Here is a 23116-nt window from a genome sequence, read left to right on the forward strand (position 1 = left end):
CAGGTAAATCAGGAAGCTCTTAAATGTAACAACTGTAATACTTTTTATGCCACTCTTAATGTATCACGTCTTATTTGTATTTCATTTTTTATATGCTGGTTGTTAAAATGAACATATTGCTTTAATAAATGTTTTTATTTTTGCATATTCCTAAATGTTTTGTCCATTTATCATGTTAAATCACACACACGCACACACAGTTGAGATCAAAAGTTTACATACACCTTGCAGAGTCTGCAAAATGTTCATTATTTTACCAAAATGCATGTTATTTTTTTTATTTAGTATTGACCTAAAGAAGATATTTCACATAAAAGGGGTTTACATATAGTCCACAAGAGAAAATAATAGTTGAATTAATACAAATTACCCTGTTCAAAAGTTTACATACACTTGATTCTTAATACTGTGTTGTTACCTGAATTAATAATGATCCACAGATGTGTTTGTTTGTTTAGTGATATTTGTTCATGAGTCCCTTGTTTGTTCTCAACAGTTAAACTGCCTGCTGTTCTTCAGAAAAAGCCTTCAGGTCCCACAAATTCTTTGGTTTTTCAGCATTTTTGTGTAATTGAACCCTTTCCAACAATGACTGTATGATTTTGAGATCCATCTTTCCACACTAAGAAAAACTGAGGGACTCATATGCAACTATTACAGAAAGTTCAAACACTCACTGATGCTTCAGAAGGGAAAAAAACAGATGCGTTAACTTTTGAACAGAATGAAGATGTGTAAGTCTACATTTTTCTTATTTTCCAGTTGTCCAGTGTCAAAAGATGGATCTCAAAATCATACAGTCATTGTTGGAAAGGGTTCAAATACATAAAAAAGCAGAAAAGCCAATAATTTGTGGGACCTGAAGGATTTTTCTGAAAAACAGTGGGCAGTTTAACAAACTCATGGACTCATGAACAACTATCACTAAACAAAAAATAAATAAACCAGCTGTGAATCATTCCGGTAACAACACAGTATTAAGAATTAAGTGTATGTAAACTTTTGAATGGGATATTCACAATTTCTGGATTATTAAAGGAGTAGTTCATTTTCAGAACATCTAGCGAACTGCACTGCAAAAAATGCTTTTCTATTTTTTGTCTTGTTTCCAGCCAAAATATCTAAAAAATCTTGAATCAGGAAGGATTTTCTAGACGAGTAAAAATTATCTTGTTTTTAGTAAAAACAAGTCAAAATTAAGTGAGCCTTTGCTTAAAACAAGCAAAATAATCTGCCAATGGGGTAAGAAAAAAAAATCTTATTTCAAGCAGACAACTAGATTATTTTTCTTACCCCATTGGCAGATCATTTTGCTTGTTTTAAGCAAAAACTCAACTACTTTTGACTTGTTTTTACTAAAAACAAGACACAAATTTTTACTTGTCTAGAAAATCCTTCCTGATTCAAGAACTTTTAGATATTTTGGCTGGAAACAAGACAACAAATCTAAGTAAGAAAAGCATTTTTTGCAGCGTGATCGGTTATGTTCTAAAAACATTTACAGTGCATATACTTTTTAACCTCAAATGCTCGTCTTGTCTAGCTCGGCAAGACAAACATTTGAGATTAAAAAGTATATAAATTGTAAATGGTTTTAGAAAACAACCGATCAGTTCGCTAGATAAGACCCTTTGTCCTTGGCTGGGATCGTTTAGAGTCCTTTGAAGCTGCATTTGGGAAGTTCAAACTTGGGGGCACCATATAGAAGTCCGTTATATGGAGAGAAATCCTGAAATGTTTTCCTCAACAACAACAACAACAAAATAAATAAAAATTCTTTACGACTGAAGGAAGAAAGACATGAAGATCGTGGAGGACAAGGGGGTGAGTACATTATCTGTAAATTCTTGATCTGAAAGTGAACTACTCCTTGCTAAATTTACTAGTGTTAGATACATATTGTGGCTTTTCTTTATATAATTAATAGCATTTTCAAAATCGGATTACCACCCATTGTAATAAATCATTACTATACAATACTAAACCACACCAGACCAATAGCGATATCAGATACGATGAGGCTGAAGGAGCGCCGATGAGTGGCGTCTGGCGGCAGAGCAGCGGATGGGTCCCAGAGGGCGGCAGAGCGGCACAGCTGCTGCGGAGAGGGCGGCAGAGCTGCTCCCTCCCACTGGGAGGGCCGACCCGCGCTGGAGCTGCTCTGGCGCTCGACTCCACTCACTACTGGAGCTCTCAAAACACACATGCAAATCGCAGCCGACGCTCAGTTTGGAGTTTATCGACACGGACTGCCGAGAAAATAACTTAGGAAAGACTCAAACGCGAGTAGCATTGGTCAAAAGTGTTCACACTTACAACGAAATGTGCTTATCGGCTAAGAGTTGACTAAAGGTGACTTTGAGTTCGTTGTTGTTGTTGAAGTGTCTGGACTGGAGAGAGTGAACGAACGACCGATCCTGGACCCGCTGTTATGGCAGGAACCTACTTGTAAAATGAATTCTTTACACTAATTTAATGGTAAGTGTGTTCCTCATAATTAATGGAGAGTTATCATTGGTGCTAAATAATGGATTAAAATCTTACAATATTGTGAAAACAGTAAAAGTACATCAGTAGTTATAGCGCTAATGCTTGATAGATGTATACTTCAGCGAATTGTGGTTTCGTTTTCTAGTTCTACTAATTAGAGTTTCTGAGAAAATACACTGCTTTTTGTTTACATTGTAAAGTAGTAATAAAGTGTTGGAAGCTTTCTGTTTGTTTATTTATCTATTTATTTTTATAACAGAGGCGGCTAATAGCCTGATATTTTGGCGGAAACTCTGTGGTTACTATAGTGATTTTCTTTTGCAAGATCTCTGCAGATTGACTTAAAAGCTGGCAAATTTATATCAACTATACAAACTGGATAGTTTACGATGTGCTTAGATGTACTGTAACGTAAACTTGCAGACTTTATTGTTTGGTTTATGGTTGTATGGGTGTTGTGAAGAAATATGATATATCATTGTTTGTTTATTTTGGCACACACGATGTCTGTGCTCAGAGACAATACCTTATGGAGTTGTGTAGATTGTAGAAAATGTCTAGCTTTGTAACCTTAAGAATATAGTTGAAAACCTCACAAGAGTTAATGCATCACCATTGCATCCTTGTACAAGCTCAGGTTGCTCCGGGACTGAACCTGTAGGTGGTCAAAGATGTCAGTTCAGCACAAGAAGGTCTGTAATACCTGCAGAATGCATCTATTAGCATCCTCATCTATCTCAATAGAGGTTACTCACTGTCTAACGCAGAACTAGAAGGATGCAGCCCTCACCCGTCATGTTTGCTCAGTTCCTGATTTAGCTTTTTGTCACTCTTAAAAATAAAGGTGCTAAAAAGGGTTTTTGATGCAGTTTCAGAAGAGAAGAATCTGTAAATCTGTAAGCAGAGAAGTTCTATAAAGATCCTTTGGTGCATTTGGAAGATTCCATAAAAGGTAAAGGTTCTTCATGGAACCTTGGATGCTGAAAAAGAACCTTTATGTTTAAGAATGCAGTCACCTGAGCCAAAAAAGCCATGCGACTGATCATTCTGAAACTGCAAGTAAATAACATCATGTCAGCACTAATTGACTGATGGCACTGATGGCAAGAACGCACATGGTTCCAAAGCTTAAAACCTGTCCTGAGCTGTGAAATCCATGTGGAGCGTTTAAAAAAAATCAGTCACTGGAAAACATTTCTAATACAAGAATGAAATATTTGTGATTTATATGTTGCTTGCAAGCAGAATGGAGTAGTAAGAGCATACTGTGCCAGCTGAGGTGGTTATGATGGTCATGATGGTCGATTAGTTGTCCAGCAAAAGTCAATTAGTGAGGGCAACTAGTTGAGCTCTTATTTTTAACCATGGTGCTTAAATAATTAGCATGCTGACAGCATTTTTTTTGACTTAGGAAAAGTTGTATGTCCTCTAAAAACCGAATCATATAGACTGAAATAGGGCTGTCAAATGATTAATCGTGATTAATCACGATTAAATGCGATTAATCACATCCATATATATGTATGTGTATGTGTGTGTGTGTGTGTGTGTGTGTGTGTGTGTGTGTGTGTGTGTGTGTGTGTGTGTGTGTTTACACTGTTTATATTTATTATGCATATATAAATACCCACACATACATATATATGTTAAGGAAAAATATGTTAGATTTATATGTAAAATATATTTTTAGATTACAATTGAAATTATATACATGTATAATTAAATATAGATAGATATATACTTTTTTAAAATATATGTATGTATGTGTGTGTATTTATATATACATTATAAATATACACAGTAGACATATTTATTTATGTACGCACAAACTTTTATTTTGGATGCGATTAAACGCGGTTATTTGTTTGACAGCCCTAATCGTGATTAATCGCCTCCAAAATTAAAGTTTGTGTTGTTTATATATGTGTGAGTACTGTTTATATTTAAAATGTGTATATATACACATACATGTATATACACTGTATTTCATTTTTAAATATATATTAATATTTATATATAATTTAAATTCTGTATACATATTTTATATATAAATATAATTTTTTTTATAATTCTATACATGCAAATGTGTGTATTTACAGTATATATACATAATAAATATACACACTACTAGCAAATATATTAATTTAAATCATTTGACAGCCCTAACTGTGATAAATTGCGAAATACGAACAAAGTTTGTGTTAATATATGTGTATTGTATATGTTTATAATGTGTACAGACACATACATGTATATACAGTGTATTTAATTTTTTAATATATATTTATATTTATATGTAATTTATACATATAAATAATTGATATATAAATTTATATATTATTTATATTTAAATGTAACTTTTTAAAAAATGTGTGTATTTATATATACATAATAAACATACACAGTACTCACATATATATTATGTAAGCGCAAACATTTATTTTGGTTGCGATTAATCGTTTGACAGCCCTTGTGATTAATCGCATCCGGAATAAAAGTTTGTGTTTATATATGTGTAAGTACTGTGTATATTTATAATGTATATATAAATGCTCAAACATACATGTATATATATTTTTAAAAATATTTGTCTATATATATTTATATTGATATGTAATTTAAATTATATATACATTTAAATATTTTATATATAAATTTTTACGTTTTTTGTAATTTTATACATGCAAGTGTGTGTATTTATATTACATAATACATATACACAGTACTCACATATATATTATGTAAATACAAACATTTATTTTGGATGTGATTAATCACGATTAATCGTTTGACAGCCCTAAATTAATCGCATCCGGAAAAAAAGTATGTAATTTAAATTATAAATACATTTAAATATTTTATAAATAAATTTAAACTTTTTTTGTAATTCTATACAAGTAGATGTGTGTATTTATATTACATAATAAATATACACAGTACTCACACACATATTGTGTAAACAAAAACTTTTCTTTTGGATGCAATTAATCGTTTGAGAGCCCTAAACTGATAACATCTTCAAGTCATATCGGAAAGATTGTATTTACCAGTTAAATGCACACGAATGCCATCATAAAGATGTAATTAGGACGAGGAACTCTGGATGTTCTTTGAACCTAGAAAATATTGAGAAAATATGCAATGGATGCAGCTTCTGTATTTATGGTAAATTTGTTAAAATGTAAGTTTATTTGTACAAAATATTTTATACCTCATTTTGTAGCAGTAGAGTGCAAAAATCTGTGAGAGAAGCTACATTCATTGTCATTTTGCTTCGACCAAAATGATTTGAACACACCTGACGTCGTAATTACCACTTTCCAGAAGTGCTTGAGAATACCATGATCACAACAAATTGCTTATTTTTGCATCCCTGAAATTAAAATGGTTTGTAAACATGAGGGCCAGTTGCTAGGATTGTCTAACCGTTATTCCTGTTTGTGAATTATTTTCATAAATCAAAAGCAGTTAAATCCACCTTCGCATTCACCTGTCCTGTTCCTCCTGTGGCTTTCCTCAATAAAGAGTACCTGTAAACATGTTCATAAAGTTCAATCAAAACATTATAAACCCATCAAAACAGCACTCCACCCTGGCTCAAAAACTCACACGTTGGTTTGGCAACAAAGCGGCAGTGTGCAAAGACTATTGGCCCTGAGGGAAACGAAAGAGGACGTGATTACAGCTATTGAGAGTGACGGCTTTGCTTACTCCCTCAGAGTCTTTTGGGCGTGTAGAGAAGGCAAGACCGTGCAGCGTTATATAATGGAAGAGTGATTATGAGACGGCCGTGTGGTACTCATTTAATGCTCGTGCTGTGACCGAGACACCGGGCAGCCTGACCGCTGAATGTGGAGTTGCCATGTGCTGCAATGCACTGCATATGGTTATTGTTGTTTTTTTTTTCTTTTCTGTTCCTTTGACCACACTTACCGTTAAGCCTGTGATTTTTTATTTTTTTGCTTTGACAGCAAGTATGTATGAGATGCCATCAATACTTTTTTAGTTAACATGTTTCTTTTGGCTTGTTTGAATGTTATTTGAGACTTAGACTACTAGCGTCAGCAGTTTTTTAAATAGTGATGTTAAGGCAATTACTACTACTACTACAGCTGCTCATATTTGGGGTAAGGCCTGTAAACGCAGATACAAATGCTTGGCCAACACTTTTTAAAAGAGCAGTCACATACATAAAGGGATAGTTCACCCAAAAATTAAAATTCTGTCAATAATTGCTCACCCTCAAGACCCAAAAAGGTAGTAAGGACATCAGTGTTGCCAGGTCTGCAGTTTTCCCTCCAAATTTGGCTACTGTAGCATTGTTGCCGCTGGTTGTGTTTTTATGTCCCCATGTTAAAGCGAGTTTGGCCCCTGGAATGCTTATTTTTACTGGGAGACCCCTCTCGAAAAGCAGTTATGCTACCTTTTGGGCTAGCTTTGAGCAGAAATTGGGCAGGATTTGTTGTGAAAACCTGGCAAACCTGAAGGACATCACTAAAATACTTCCCTACAAAGCAAAAAGGCAGTAACTACGCCGAGTGCAGATCTGAGAAAAATTACTTTAAAATTATCCTTTCATTCAGCCTGTTATCCAATGTTAAAACCGTCCCATGAGGATGCCGCGAAATCACACACATTTGAGATAAGATATTTTGTCACATAACAAAGGATGCCTTGAATGTCATGAAAATGATAATAACTCATTTTTGACCAAAAATGCAGTTACTGCCTTTTTGCTTTGAAGGGCAGAATAGTCCATGTGACATCAGTGGTTCAACCTTCATTTTATGAAGCTACGAGAATACTTTTTGGGCAGGTTTTGTTGTGAAAACCTGGCAACCCTGAAGGACATTACTAAAATAGTCCATGTGGTTCAACCTTAATTTTATGAAGCTACGAAAAATCAAAAATTATTCAACAGCTTCTTCCTTTCTGTGTCAGTCAAAAAGTACAAGAATACAAGTATTCTCATAGCTTTTTAAAGTTATTGTTTGAACCACTGACGTCACATGGACTATTTTAACAATGTCCTTACTACCTTTCTGGGCCTTAAATGTGTCAGTTGTGTTGCTGTCTGTTCAGGGTCAGAAAGCTCTCCGATTTCATCAAGAATATCAAGATGAACAAAGGTCTTACAGGTTTGAAATGACTTGAAGGTGAGTAATAAATGACTGAATTTTGGATGAACACTCCCTTTAAAAATGCAACATTTTACTGACAAATGTGTTTTTGTCATAGTTACCGCTTGCTTTGGAGGGAAATCTTGACTTCTATTGTCAGATGTCTGTCATACACAATGATTAAAAATTATGAAATCTAAAATGATTAGGTGTTGTAAAGTTGTACCACTTTTACATGCTGCTATTAAATGTTATTCAGATGTTTACAATAAGTTAACAATTGTTCTAGAGAATAATATTGAAACTACTTAACATTCTCTTTTCAAGAATTTATTTATTTTCAAGTATTTAATCTTTTTTTCTTCATTATAATATGATAACAGGTTGTACCACCCTGACATTCTGTGCCCAAATGAAAAATATCAAAATTAATTGAATAAGAATCATTTCACTGACGCAAATATATATTTATATATATATATATATATATATATATATATATATATATATATATTGGCAGTTAAGTTAATCTTAAAGATGTTGTTCACCCAAAAATGAAAATTCTACCATCATATCATGTAATAATAACATTTCTGTCCATCAAATAAATGGCAGTGTTTTTTTAATACTTCATTTTGATTAACACATGTTTAAGACATTATTTGTCCTATTTGGTCTTTTTTAATGCAGCCTTTCTTTCAAAAGCCCCTAAATATTTGAACAGTATCATATCTTTTGTGGTCCACAGAAAAAAGTCATACAGGATAGAAATCATGTGGAAATGACTAAATAATGACCGAATTCACAGTTTTTAGGGGAACTATGCCTTAAAGCATGAATAATCCACTTATAACCTTTCCTTGAGAAGGAATTGTTCAAGTCTGAAAGGTGAAAAGAGTCTTTATTTGATCTCAAAGGCTTGCTGTCAGAGCATCATAGTGGGCTTCTGTTCTCAGCATTACTTTCTCTCTCTTGCTGCGTTGCTCATGCACTGTACTTGGCTGATGTATTAACAGTACTATTTTCCTTGCCCAATTCTTTTTCAGGTTTTGGTCTGCTTGTGCCACTCCGTTCTCAACTTTCTAAACCACAGCATTGGCAGGGCCTCTGCGTTCCCAGAAACGGAGCTCCACGCGACCAAAAACCGACTCCGTTAGCCTGAAAAGGCTCTGGAAACTTGAGAACGCAAAACCGGAAGGCAATTCATAAAGCGAAATAGATTTTCCATTTCTCCGACCTTCCGTGTCCATAACCAGACGGAGGGCCGAAGTCTGTCGATGACGTGATTGTTGGAGAAGCACGGCTATCTGGTTGCTTGTGGTTCTCTCAGACGTCTGGCTGTCACCTACTCCGACTGCAGAGAGGATTCTGGGATAGGTTCATGCCGTGGTTGTGCCGCTCTATGGAGGTGTAAGGGAGGATCAGGACTCTTGTGGGACGCTGGTGGAGTTCTGGCTGCTGGAGATCATGGGAAAAGAGCAGGATCTTCTGCAAGCGGTCAAGAATGGAGATCTAGCTACTACGCAGAAACTGCTGGCCAAGGTCAAAGCCAGCAAAAGCAGTGAGTACATTACTTCCCTATGTGTATACATGAGGATCTTTGATCTTTGCAGACCCTCACTGGCAATTGTTCTACGACCAGGGTGCTAAAAGATGAACTGCGAACAATTAGTATAATTCTTCTGATGATACCCATGACTGGGGCTGGGTGAATTCTTAGTTTGCATCTATTTCTTTGAAATGGTCTGTAAAGGTTCCAAAAGGGTGCTTTTGCAGTGATGCAATAGAAGAACCATTTTTGGTTCCTCAAAGAACCTTTCAGTGAACAGTTCTTAAAAGAACCATTTTGAAGAACATTTGAAAAATCTAAAGAACCTTGTTCAACTATAAAGAACCTTTTCTGCATTTAAAAGGTTCCATGGATGTCCAAGGTTCTTCATGGAACCATCAATGCCAATAAAGAACTTATATTTTTAAGAGTGTGGTGCTCATGACTGTACAGATTTAGCATATTTTTACACACTTTCTCCATGAATTGTGAGGGCATTCTGCTAGGGCAAGGAACTGAGTCCAAAAAGAATCAGTTAATTGATTCTGAGGCATTGGGAATCGAGAGTTGATTCCAAAGTTTGGAATCGACTCCAAGCCTTTTTTTTTTAGTTTAACGAATCTTATCTATGGGTGCCTTTCAAAAGGAAGGCTGCATATCTCAGATGAATGTTGATTCATGAAAATAAACTGAATGAAAACGAGTACTGAGCTCATTTAAGTTTGATGATGCAGCCTACCATTTGAGAGGCACCCATTAATTTGCCTCTTGCTCGCTAATAGTGAGACAAAATTACAATTTAAAGTCAGTCAGAGCTACAGAAATGTACTGTATTTTTTTCAAATGAAGCTTCATATTATGAGAATGCTACTTTCTATGACCTTATATCCTGCAGTCATTGCAAAACCATTTTGAAGAACATTTGAAAAATCTAAAGAACCTTTTTCGACTATAAAGAACCTTTTTTGCATTTGAAAGTTTCTGTGGATGTTCAAGGTTTTTATATTTTTAAGAGTGTGGTGCTCATGACTGTACAGATTTAGCATATTTTTACACATTTTCTCCATGAATTGTGAGGGCACTCTGCTAGGGCTGGGAATCGATTCCAAACTTGGTGATCAGTGAATTGATTCTTTTTGGAATCGATTCCTAGCCCTAGCAGAATGCCCTCACAATCAGAGCTACAGAAATGTATTGTCATTTTTACGAATGAAGCTTCATATTATGAGAAGGTTACTTTGTGCGACCTTTATATCCTGCAGTCATTGACGAAATTAGGTTCCTCCAATCTGAAAAACAAGAATCGAAAACAGTGAGGAATCGATTCCAGAACCAGGAATCGGAATCGATTCCAAAAATTTCAGAATCGAACAGCCCTACATTCTGCAAGATGGATTTTAAGGAATAGTTCACACAAAACCGAAATTTGAAATGATTTATTCAGCCTCAGGTCGTTCCAAACCTGTATGACTTCCTTTCTTCCATAGAACTTAAAGGAAGATATTTAGTAGAATGTTCATTCTGCTCTTTTTTCCATGCTATAGAAGTATAGGAGCTTTAAAATATCCATTAATGACAAGAAAAGCAATATAAAAGAAGCCCATATTGCTTGTACTCAATATTCCAAGTCTTCTTGAGCCATACCAGTAGCCTCAGGTAAGGAACAGACTAAAATATTTAGGCTACAGTGAGCTAAAATTATTGTGTTTTGTTCCATGGAAGAAATAAGGTCATGTTGGTTTGGAATAATGGTAAGTGAATGAAGCCATAATTTTAAATTTGGCTTAAATAACCCTTTAAATATGGTTAAGAATATTGATTGATCAAATTAGCCACAGTATTTCATTAACAAACATGCAATGGGTGGCGATGTAAAGAACTTTGAATTCTGTGGAAATCTGTGGCGCTTTCTACAGAATTGTTGTGTAATTAATGTAGACATATACTTACACACAGCCCATTTACTTTTTATTTTACTGGTTGATGATAAGAGCTTATTTTAGGGGGGTCAAAGTTCAAGACCTGCTTGTCTCCTCAACAGTGATCTATGGCGACCATTGTTTTAGTTAAACATCTCTCTGTGCACTTTAGCTTTCTAATGGTCTGACATGAATGAACTCACTGCTTGGAGAACCCCATTGATGCCTGTTTTCCCAGTCCCACCAATTAGCCTTTGCTGGGAGTGTTTTGTTTCTCCTGGTTTGTGATCTCTATAAGAGCAGCCCGATTGGCCTTTGGAACACCTTGCCAACTGGGTCCTGATAACATCAACAGACTCTGTGTTTGCGTTGTACTTTTATCTCTTTATGGCAGTACATTGAGAGCGAGCTGCCGGCACTCAACTCCAGCATGAAGACCCCATGTTTTCTGTGATGTGGTCCGGTGGGAGTCTGTAAAGGGGAAGAGAGATGCTCCACCCCAGTGAGACCTCCCAAACTGCCAGGCGTCTGAATAGAAACGGGGTCTTTTCTCTGTCGGAGTCTGTTGTGATAACATATAAAGACAGTTGTAAAAGCAATATGCCACTAAAAGCAGTATATTACGGCGGTTTTAATGTGGAAAAGAAGGCATGATGTTATACAGAGTGGCTTTTTGCTTTTATGAAGTGTTAAAAGCAATGTTCAGCAATAGTTAAAAATAAATTGAATAACTTACACTACAAAATGAAAAGCTGCTATATTGAAAATACTAAAGCACTATTCTTTTGCATTTTGTCTCAATTAGGGGTCAACCCATATGCGTTTTTCAGGGCCAATGCTGATACTGATTATTAAAGATAAAGTTGACCGATTACCGATATTTTGAACCGATGTAGGTTCAAAATATCGGATATTTCACATAAAGGATATTTGCATATAGTCCACAAGAGAAAATAAGTGTTGAATTTATAAAAATGAACCTGTTCAAAAGTTTACATACACTTAATTCTTAATACTGTGTTCTTACCTGAATGATCCACAGCTGTGTGTTTTTTTTTTTTTTTGTTCAGTGAGAGTTGTTAAGTCCCTTGTTTGTCAGTTAAACTGCCCACTTTTCTTCAGAAAAATCCTTCAGGTCCCACAAATTCTTTGGTTTTTCAGCATTTTTGTGCATTTGAACCCTTTCCAACAATGACTGTATGATTTTGAGATCCATCTTTTCACACTGAGGACAACTGAGGGACTCATATGCAACTATTACAGAAGGTTCAAATGCTCACTGATGCTTCAGAAGGAAACACGATGCATTAAGAGCCGGGGGTGAAAACTTTTGAACAGAATGTTTTTTTTTTTTTTGGCTAAATATCATATTTTTTCATTTAGTACTGCTCTTCGGAAGCTTCAGAAGATGCTTACTTGTTTCCTAGAAGACAAAATAAGTTAAATTTACCCTGCACTGCAAAAAATGCTTTTCTTACTTAGATTTTTTGTCTTTCCAGCCAAAATGTCTAAAAATTCTTAAATCAAGAAGGATTTTCTAAACAAGTAAAAATTATTGTCTTTTTTTTCAGAAAAAAAACAAGTAAAAAATGAAGTGAGTTTTTGCTTAGAACAAGCTGAACAATTTGCCAATTAAGCAAAAAAAAAAAAATCTTATTTAAACAGAAAACACAATTATTTTTATTTTACCCCATTGGCAGATTATTTTGCTTATTTCAAGCAAAAATGCACTTAATTTTGACTTGTTTTTCTGAAAACAGAACAATAGTTTTAAACAGTCTAGAAAATCCTTCTTGATTTAAGAATTTTTAGATATTTTGGCTGGAAACAAGACCAAAAATTAAGTAAGAAAAGCATTTTTTTTTGCAATGTGATCTTTAAATTCAAAAGTTTTCACCCCCGGCTCTTATACATAAATTTTCCAAGTGTATGTATTAATAATAATAATAATGCAACATTTGAATTTAATATAATGCATATTAAATCAATTAACAAAAAATCTGAAAGTTCTTTATTGCATGTCCCATATTATCTATACATCTTGAGACAGAAAATACTCCCATGCTAAATGCACACCTTCACACCTGGAGCAACCTTAGCCCTAAATATACCTTTGTACCTTGCAGGTGACCTTTTCACATGTTTGTGAAGGTGCTTGTAATTATCCATTAGAACACAGGGGACTTTGTCTTTTGAAGTTTGTGTCCTCTTGTTGGGCAGGTGTCTGTGGTTATCGCAGGTTGGCTGTATATTTGCCTGTGTCTCATGGGAAAGCCTAAGCCTGAATGAATCCAATCCTGCATCTTGAATTAACATAACAGTCTTGTTTTCTCTACACATCCCAAACTTGCCATTTCAACACCTGGTCACCAAGACTCCTTCCTCCCTTGGGTTTTTGTTTGGACTTAAGCTTCGGGGTTTGATTTCCAAGGCCAGTGAGAGGTCAGTTTGATAACCCAGCACCACCTCAGCTATTCTTTACCCAAGTGTGTGTAAACACACACAGATAACGCAACCACTTCAAGAGAGGCCTGGGTCGCTAGTCGATCTCATGTGTAACCTCCTCTTTTGTCTTTTATAGGCCAGAATCAACGCCTGGTCCATTGTGCGAGTGGCACGAAGGCTGAGTAATTGCGCCATAATGTCATCTTTAGTGCGCTATGGGTCATAAACGCTTTCATACAGTCATTAACACGCGGCAGGCTTTTGTGGCCCTCATCCTTCAGGCCGCTGAAGACCTGGCCAGCTGACTAGCCTACCCAGCATGCCTCCGCCCCATAGCCCTGTCGCTTTGTCTCAATCCCTGAGGGGCTGCGCCGCAGACTGTCAGATTACCCACGATCCTTTGTTCGCGCTCGCTGCTCTACTAATTCATCACCTTGCGTTTGGTACACGTGCTCATCAAGGCTGCGCAACAAACAAGCATCCGTTGCCCTGCTTCCCTTGACATCTGCCAGCGCAGGTTTGCTTTAACCCCTCTTCAGACTCTCATAAATCACGATGAAGACCCAGATGGTGATCAAACTGATTATAGGGTATTATATGTGGAAAATGGACGCTTCTTATCATGTGATCGTGACCTATTTTAGATCTCCGTGTTTATATCTAGGCTGTGGAAAGTTCTCATGGTGAATCAGGAGCACATCCGATATACGCCTACTGCTGACTTTGGGTTTTGCTGGATGGTTTTTGCCTCTCTGACCTTTTTTCTTTCCACTGTCTGAATAACAGATGGAAGTTTGAGGTTGGCTGGGATTGTACAGTAATTTGTTTGTGTGTGTGATAATACTCCGTGTTAAATCTGCGGTGTAATCCTCTGTTATTTCAGATTTTATCCCAGACGTTTGATCCTTTAAGTCCTGGGTTTTTTTTTAGGGCTGGGATGTTTGTTGGCATGCATGTTGTTCAAAGGCACTAGATGCAACGAAAGACATTTGAATCTGAGTTTTTGTCACAGCCTGCTGTGACTGACAGGCATGTTTTGTTGTTTGGATTCTGCTTTTGCTGCTTCAACTGAGTGCCTCCACCCAGACTGAAATTTCATCCAAAATCCTGTTGTACATGCAGAATTTCCGTTGTCATTGTAGAAGACTGTGTCACGTCCGGTTAGGTTCAAAAGTGGGGTCAGTTGATTTTTTTTGAAGGAAATTAGTAGTTTTATTCAGCAAGGATGCAATAAAGTTACAAAAATGACATTAAAGACATTTATGATGTTACATTAGATTTCCTTTTCAAATAAATTGTTCTTTGAACTCTTTGTTCATCAAAAATTCTGGAAAAAAAATCCACAAAATATTAAGCACAACTGTTTTTAACATAATAAGAAATGTTTCTTGAGCAGCAAATCATCATATGTGACCCTGAACCACAAAACCAGTCATATGGATTTGAAATTGAGATTTATACATTGTCTGAAGGCTGAACAAATATTTTCATTGATAGGGTGATTTATTTATTTATTAATTTTTTTTTTTGAGAAAAAACAGTTTGAAAATCTGGAATCTGAGGTTTCAAAAAATCTAAATACTGAGAAAATTGCTTTTAAAGTTGTCCAGTTTTGATATATTACGGTAGCAAATTGACTAAATATCTTCATGGAACATGATCTTTACTTAATATCCTAATGATTATTGGCATAAAAGAAAAATCGTAAATTTTGACCCATACAATGTATTGGCTATTGCTACAAATATACCCGTGCTACTTAAGACTTGTTTTGTAGACCAGAGTCACATATTGGAATGTTTTCTGAAGGACCATGTGACACTGACATAATTATGCTGAAAATTCAGATTTACCATCACAGAAATAAATTAAATGTTAAAATATATTTGAATAGAAAACTGTTAGTTGAAACTGTAAAAATATTTCAAAATATGACACTTTTAACTGTATTTTTAATCAAATAAATGCAGCTTTGGTGTAAAAAAAGAAAAGAAAATGAATGTCAAAATTAAGGGCACAGGCAAAAACTTGAGTTTAATTATTTTAAATTATTTTATCGGCAAATAGGTTTTGAAAATGACCGATACTGATAATCATAAAAATGTAATATCAGCGCTGAAAATCTGTTGACCCATACTCTTAATTTTATTTGATTGCGTATATTTTCTAGCCTGGCTAACGCCAAACCACGTCATGACAATGTCATGATTCGTGGTCTGGGAACCACATGTTCATTTTCTTGTATTTGAGGTGTGGATTACGAATGCCCAGAGCCGTTTATTGGGCGCAAGGAATGTCTATCAAATGCGCCTGTGCGTAGCTCATAGCCAATCGTTTCAATCATACCGGATGACGTATGTACCTGGTCCTCCATTAGGGCGATTAATGGCGAGATAACCATAACGACTGGGGTCTCGCAAAGCCCCATTGCCCAACACCGTGTCTACACCGGACGCGAGAGGCACGACACGACACGGCAAATCCTTGACAGTAATCTGCTGCCGCGTTCTATTTGTGACGTGCTCACACAAAGTTTAAATGATTTGCAACGGTCGCTTTGTCGCGTCCAGTGTAGACAGACTTTAGCTGTTGCGGCGCGGCGCGGCAACTGTCGTGTCCGGTGTAGACACGGTGTTAGTTGATATATGAGGCTTTTGCCTGTTGGTAGCAGGGCAAAAACATCCTTCTTGGTTATGAAATGGTTTAACGCCAAAAGTTGCTCTTTTTTTCAAATTAAACTTGCGTTCTAAACTACTTAGAACACGATCTAAGGCTGCATCGAAAGATAACTTAGTGTCTGCTGCCATGCTGGATCCATGATTATAAACAAACTGCTTCGGTGAGTCGCATAGAAGGCGTCATCGTCTTGCTGCTCCCTCCCCGTTCTGTGATTGGTTCCCTATCTGAGGTGAAAATTTGGTCCATGGTCTCCAGGCTGCCTAGCAGCGTGAATAAAATCGCGAAAACCCAGGCTATACATTTTCAGCAAATCAGCATATTGGAATGATTTCTAAGGGATCGTGCAAGGATACAATAAATTGATAAAGTTTCATAAAATATTAAGCAGCACAAATGTTTTCAACATGATAAAAATAAATGTTTCTTGAGCAGCAAATTGTCATAGTAGAATGATTTCTGAAGGATCATGTGATACTGAAGACTGGAGTAATGATGCTGAAAATTCAGCTTTGCATCACACAATTAAATTAAATTTTAAAATATATTCAAATAGCAAGCATTTAGTTAAACTGTAAAAATAAATCAAATAAATGCAGCTTTGGTGATTATTCTTGCTGACTTCAAAAACATTACAGATCATTGCATTTGGTGAACATCCAACATACAGAAATGCATTTAAAATACAACAGGCTCAACAATATGCATCACAATAATCAACAATTTTGTAAATGCATTAAAAAACATCAGAAGTATCATTATCATTACTGTCTTTATAGTTTAAGAGTTGGATTTCTTGAACGTCTATGGTTTCGTGCTCTTGGCATCCAGTTATTCATCACACAAAGCACATTGTGGTCAACACAAAGCACGATTATCCTCGTTACAGAGAATGAACTAAGATAAAGTGCCATTGTGATGCATTTAATTCACTGGATTATCCAAAATAGCCATTACCTCATGGTTATTTAATATACAAACCAATTGTCTTTTTAATTTCCTCATAGCTTTTATTACAAAATAAGATATTGGTCATACCACCCACTGCTAACCTCCAGCACCTCGGAGTTCATCTAGTTCCCCATCAGTGATTTCTCTTGTTCAGTGATAATTTCAAAGAATGTGGTTTTGATCATTTCCACCAGATGGGGCGCACGTTTGTATGGGTCCCAAAGTGCTGGTGGTGGTTTCTCAGTTTGTAATGTCGGCACTCTACATCAGAGTCACAGATGATTTCGTTTGATCCTCTGAAAGAGCCACTGTAGTGGTTTTTCATTCATTAGTCAGTGGTTTAACTGCATGTTTATGGGATGCTTCTTAATATCAAGCATCCCCCACCATGACTGATGGCAGCAGGGGAAACTAATGAGATTTTCTCATTTTGGTGGGGAGGCACATGTTGAAGGGGACGTGTTAAAACCCCTTCTGACAGACTGTGAAATTCTGTCTCTGTACGGCAGTTGTCTGTCGAGTCTGCCACTTGCCTGCTAAATGTTTAATTGGCTCGCTAAAGAGAAACATCTTGAGAGCACGTCAGGTGCTGTACAGAAGATGAGAATATCCCCATATGAGCCTATCTATGATAGAGTAATAGAGTTCATAATATTGTGAGATATTACAATTTAAAATAACTGTTTTCTATTAAAATACATTTTAAGTAAATTGTTCCTGTGACACTAAAGCTGAATTTTCAGCATCATTACTCCAGTCTTCAGTGTCACATGATCCTTTAGAAATCGTTGCTTAAGAAACATTTATGATTATTAAAGTTGAAAATTTTTCAGGATTTTTAAATAGGCCTTTATTTGGAATATACAGTTGAAGTCAAAAGTTTTCATACACTTGATTCTTAACACTGTGTTGTTGCCTGAATAATCCACAGTTGTGTTTTTTTGTTAAGTGATAGTTGTTCATGATTCCCTTGTTTGTCCTGAACAGTTAAACTGTCCGCTGTTCTTCAGAAAAATCCTTCAGGTCTCTCAAATTCTTTGGTTTTTCAGCATTTTGTGTATTTGAACCATTTCCAACAATGACTGTATGATTTTGAGATCCATCTTTTCACACTGAGGACAACTGAGACACTCATATGCAACTATTACAGAAGATTCAAACACTCACTGATGCTTCAGAAGGAAAAATTAAGAGCTGGGGGTGAAAACTTTTGAACAGAATGAGAAGTGTAAATTTTTCTTATTTTGCCTAAATATCTTTTTTTTTTTTCATTTACAACTGCTCTTTAGAAGCAACAGAAGATACTTGCATGTTTCCCAGAAGAAATAATAATTTAAATTTACCCTGATCTTCAAATTCTCTTAATGCATCGTGTTTCCTTCTGGAGCATTAGTGAGCTTTTGAACCTTCTGTAACAAAAAACAAAGCAAAAAAATAATAATAATAATAATAATTTAGGTAACAACACAGTATTAAGAATCAAGTGTATGTAACTTTTGAACAGGGTCATTATTATAAATTCAACTATAACTTGTGGACTATATTTAAACGTCTTTTATGCGAAATATCTTATTCAGGTCAGTACTAAATAAAACATAACATGCATTTTGTATGATCCCTCTTATTTTGGTTAAACTGTTAAGATTTTGCACGTTCTGCAAGGTGTGTATAAACTTTTGACTTTAACTGTAAGATTATATATTCTGTAAGATTATAAATATCTTTACTGTCACTTTTGACAATCTGAATGTGTCCTTCAAGAAAATATGTGTGTTTTACTTCAAATAAGTAACGCAAATTCACTGACACCTCTTACGTTCCAAAATTGGGAGAGATGTCCAGAGGCATTTCCTTCGGCCTGAGGCTTGTTCATTTCACTTTTGGTTTGAAAGGGCCTTTACAGTTGCCAAAAATATAACTTTTTTATATTAAAAAAGTTTTTTATTTTAAAAATAAATAAGCAAGCCCAGCCCAGGTGGCAAAAAGTAACAAAAGTAACAAATGCATTACTTTTCATAAAAAGTAACTAAGTAACACTTTTAAAAGTAAACTTTCCCCAACACTGGTTGTGACCTCCAAATAAATTGTTTCAGTTAGTGTCTTAAAACAATATCATATCATGTTCTAAAAAGAGTAAATCAGCATTCAAGCTGAAGATTTGAATGGTTGAAATCACCCTCTTTGTGTGTGTGTGTGCATGTGACCCACGCACTGTTTATTTTCTGTCGGGGTCTTATCTTCTTATCCTGCATTTGTTGTGTCCATCAGACGCACAGATGCAGCCTTTGTCATGTCATAGATAAGCTTTGAGATTACTGCAATTATTTTCTGCCTCTGAATGAGTATACAAACGTTATCTTCCTGACACAGATGACTTAAACTCGGAAGAGTACTGCAGTCTTGCCTGAGGCCAGAATAATGCTGAATAAACCAGAGAACAGTGTGTGGCTCAAGCTCAAGCTTTGCTGTAGTTTAGCTTACATGCACAAACAGCTTGCCTAGTTTTTTGGCTTTGTTTAGGAATGGAAAGTTACCGTAAGTGCACACAGCTCTCAGTGAGACCCCAGCAGAGCTCCATAACACTGCAGTCAATTAATGCCTAAGCCTTGCCGCATACAAGCAGTGCTGTGCGTGACTACGCCACGTTTCTTTTCCACACAGGAATGCAGGAGCAGAATCTGGTAGTGCATGTGGAAAAGGGGTCAGTGTTACCTCAGCACACTGTATGCAGTGACTTATGAGCCACAGCTGCCTTGAGCTGGAGCTTAATAGTATTTCGCAGCTATTTTTCTGGCATTCTCCCTTCTCTGAGCCTGCCAGCCATTGTCCTGACTGCGACATAACACTCCGAACTTTGAATGAGAGGGAAAAAATGCACAAGAATAGGAGAGATGATGTCAGCTAGAGGGAATGTACGCCCCACAGCGCTCTCTGTGTCCTCTAATGGAGTTTGAATAAATGCGTTCAACAGGTACGGCAAAACATTCTGTGCTGAGACAGCCACGGAAATGCAGTGGATTGGGACAGTGAACTTCATTACACAATACTAGTGTACTGCACTGCACAGTATGTTTTGGTAGAGACTTATATGTTCTTTTTTCATTGACACATGCCAATATAATTAAAGAGCAAGTCATGTGGGTTTGCAGTTTGTAATGTAGCTATCCTTTAATGTAAAAAAGCCTGCAAAGTTGTTAATGAAATAAGTGCATGATAAAGATATCGTCTCTCAAAAGAAAGAGTCGACTCTGGACCGCCTTAACGAGTCGCCATATTTTCAAATCTTCTGCCTGTTACCGATATGCATCACTCTGTAACATGTTAGCATAATCCCCGCCTGCTCACAAAATAATTTGAATGAAATAATTCCAATTGGAACCTTCTGTTGTGTGCTCATAGTTTTACTGAGGACTGCTTCTCTAATCTTTGAGTTCAACGCTGGATTCGCTTAATGCTTGTCCATAAAAAGATAAGTCCGTACCTTCTTTTTTTGGACCAAGCATCTCAGAACCACAACCTGTAAGTGTAATTGATACATTATGTGTACATATTCAATTGAGTGCTCAATTTTTTTTTTCTGTTAATATGTGATGTATTCCTAGTGCAGCTTTAGGTTTCCAGGTAAACCACAATGTTATTGTCTTACTGTAATAATTCACAGCAAATTTCTTAAGAATGCGTCAATTAATGTAGACCGTCATTGTTCTAATTAATAATAAAGAATGTAGACATATTTTGGTTTACAAACTGTATTGTTTTATCAGTTAGTTATGTTAGCACACGGCTAACGTATCCACCATTATTGTTTTGTGAAGTGTAGCAGCTAAACTTTAGCTTTGGGCATGATTCGCTTGCATTGTATAAAAAGGGAAAATCACAACAGACTTGGCCAGCTGATCTGAGCAGAGTTGGCACTTGGAAGGGAGGGGTTTACAGATCTTAGGCTCAGAATTGCTTTAAATGAATCATTTCGAAATCATTGCAAAATGATTCTAATATTAAATGTATATTCTGAGAAAATTGCAATGTTTTCTGAGATGCATTTAAACCTGTTGTAGGGGACTCCAACACAATATTAGGACAATTTAAAATGACCTGTTCTTTAACTATAATATTCTACAATAATGGCAATATCATGACTGTGGAGTAACAAAAAGCAACGCTACAAATTGAACTGTATTTTTGGTTATTCAACAGTTAGTTCCGGTCCTCGAATTTGATTGGTTGAGAGTTCCAAGATTTTGATGTAACAATCTGGCAGCATTGATACTTTTCACACCAGTTGGTGGCAACAAGTGACCTTATGACTTTTAGAACACCTACTGGTCTTTAAGTGAGTCACTGAATCATTGACACAACTGATTCATTCAGTGTTTAAGCCAGAACATCTCTCTTGTGCAGTGTTGCCAAGTTCGCAGTTTTCCCGCGAAACTGGGCTACTTTAACACTGCTGCCGTGGGTTGTTTTTCATGACTGGTTTGAAGTGACCCCAGTAATGTTATATTTAGTTACTGGAATGCTAATTTTACCAGGGGAACTCTGTCAAAAACCATGTATTTTTCCTTCCGAAATGCGATTTTTAACAGGGGACCCTCTCCATACACAATTGAGCATGTTTTCAGCAGCAGGTTCTAGGCGGGTTCTGTTGTGAATACCTGGCAACCCTGCTTTTGTGATATTGTTTAAAAGCTTTTACCAATGAGTTGTGTTGTTGCGTGACATAATTCTTTTTTGTTACATTGTATTTTTTTTATTTTTAATACTAACATTGTTTTTCTAGTGATATATAAAATCACATTCTAATATTTATCATAATTTAAAAAAATATGACATTTGGTTAAATGCTGCTCATCATTCCAACTATCTAATGATGTTTAGTATACAATTGCTAAATTAGCATCAGATGCTGGACAGACAAGACAAAGCAGGTTACTTTTGGTACAAAACAAACTCTCAGTCATTTTTTAGGAAATTTCATGCAATAAATACCGCTTTGTGGCTCTTTAATATGTTGTGACAGATCGCTGTATCGCTTCAGTTCAAATGGCACATGAACTGATGATCTCTTTCTCTTTACTAGTTATAGCACAACATAAACATGAATGAACATCCGAAGATTCTTGTTTGAGCTGTGGAAAGACGTCAGTACACACCATTTCAAGTTCAAGTCCACCGACTTTAATCTACTCTCCAGTCCGGTTTGTTTGTCAGACTAAATGGTATATATATATATATATATATATATATATATATATATATATATACAGTAGTATATTTATAGTATATTTTTATTTAACAATGTATGTAGTTTGGCCAGATTTCCTTAAAGAGTTTGTTTTTGAACTTCAAGAACCATATTAGCGTAGAGCTGACCTCAAAGCTAATAGATGTGGACTAAAAGCCACAAAACACTAATTTAGTTTTTATGGGGTCTTTAAAGTGTCTTAACGGGAGAAATGGAAACGCTCCAGCTCTTTTCAAATGGTGATGAACGGACGTGAGCCGAAGCACAGATACAGCAGGAGAACAGCCCTAGGCAGCACTGGTGCTGTTAATCTGTCACCTTATCTCCTGCAGCGCCTGCATATCTCAGACGGATACGGTCAATCACATGCGAGCAGCACGTGATCTCAGTGGAACAGAGTGGGAGTGGATTCTGGGTAAACCGATGAAAGTTTGGGATAGGAGGAAAAAGGCCTTTCCGAACAAAGCATGGGGTGTGAATTTCCTTTTCATCCTGAGAACAAAATGCGTAGCATGTTCGTGTGTGTGTGTGGTGTTAAATAACAGTTTAAGCTGCTGTATGCATTCTAAAAAAATAGACTTATTTTGACCAAGAAAGTAAATATAATTATGGGTGAAATATGGCAGAAATTAAAATATATCTAGATACTAAAAATGCATTTAACAGCTGTATGCTTATGCACAGTGAAGTTTATGTAGTTTATGTGACATTCACTACCAGT

General features: G+C 36.0%; 1 protein-coding gene across 3 annotated transcripts in view; it reads left to right on the forward strand.

Moving 5' to 3' along the window:
• The first annotated feature begins 2205 nt into the window (after positions 1-2205).
• The window catches only part of LOC141337372 (caskin-2), an 80454-nt gene continuing 59543 nt past the window's right edge, over positions 2206-23116 (forward strand). For all 3 annotated transcript variants that reach the window (XM_073843187.1, XM_073843193.1, XM_073843200.1), the window contains exons 1-2: positions 2206-2478; positions 8657-9171. In XM_073843187.1, coding sequence (XP_073699288.1) covers positions 9078-9171 — 94 coding nt within the window. In that variant the 5' untranslated portion in view covers positions 2206-2478; positions 8657-9077. The remainder of the gene's footprint in view (positions 2479-8656; positions 9172-23116) is intronic.

This window comes from Garra rufa, chromosome 1 (genome assembly GCF_049309525.1).
Source record: "Garra rufa chromosome 1, GarRuf1.0, whole genome shotgun sequence".
Taxonomy (NCBI): Eukaryota; Metazoa; Chordata; class Actinopteri; order Cypriniformes; family Cyprinidae; genus Garra; species Garra rufa.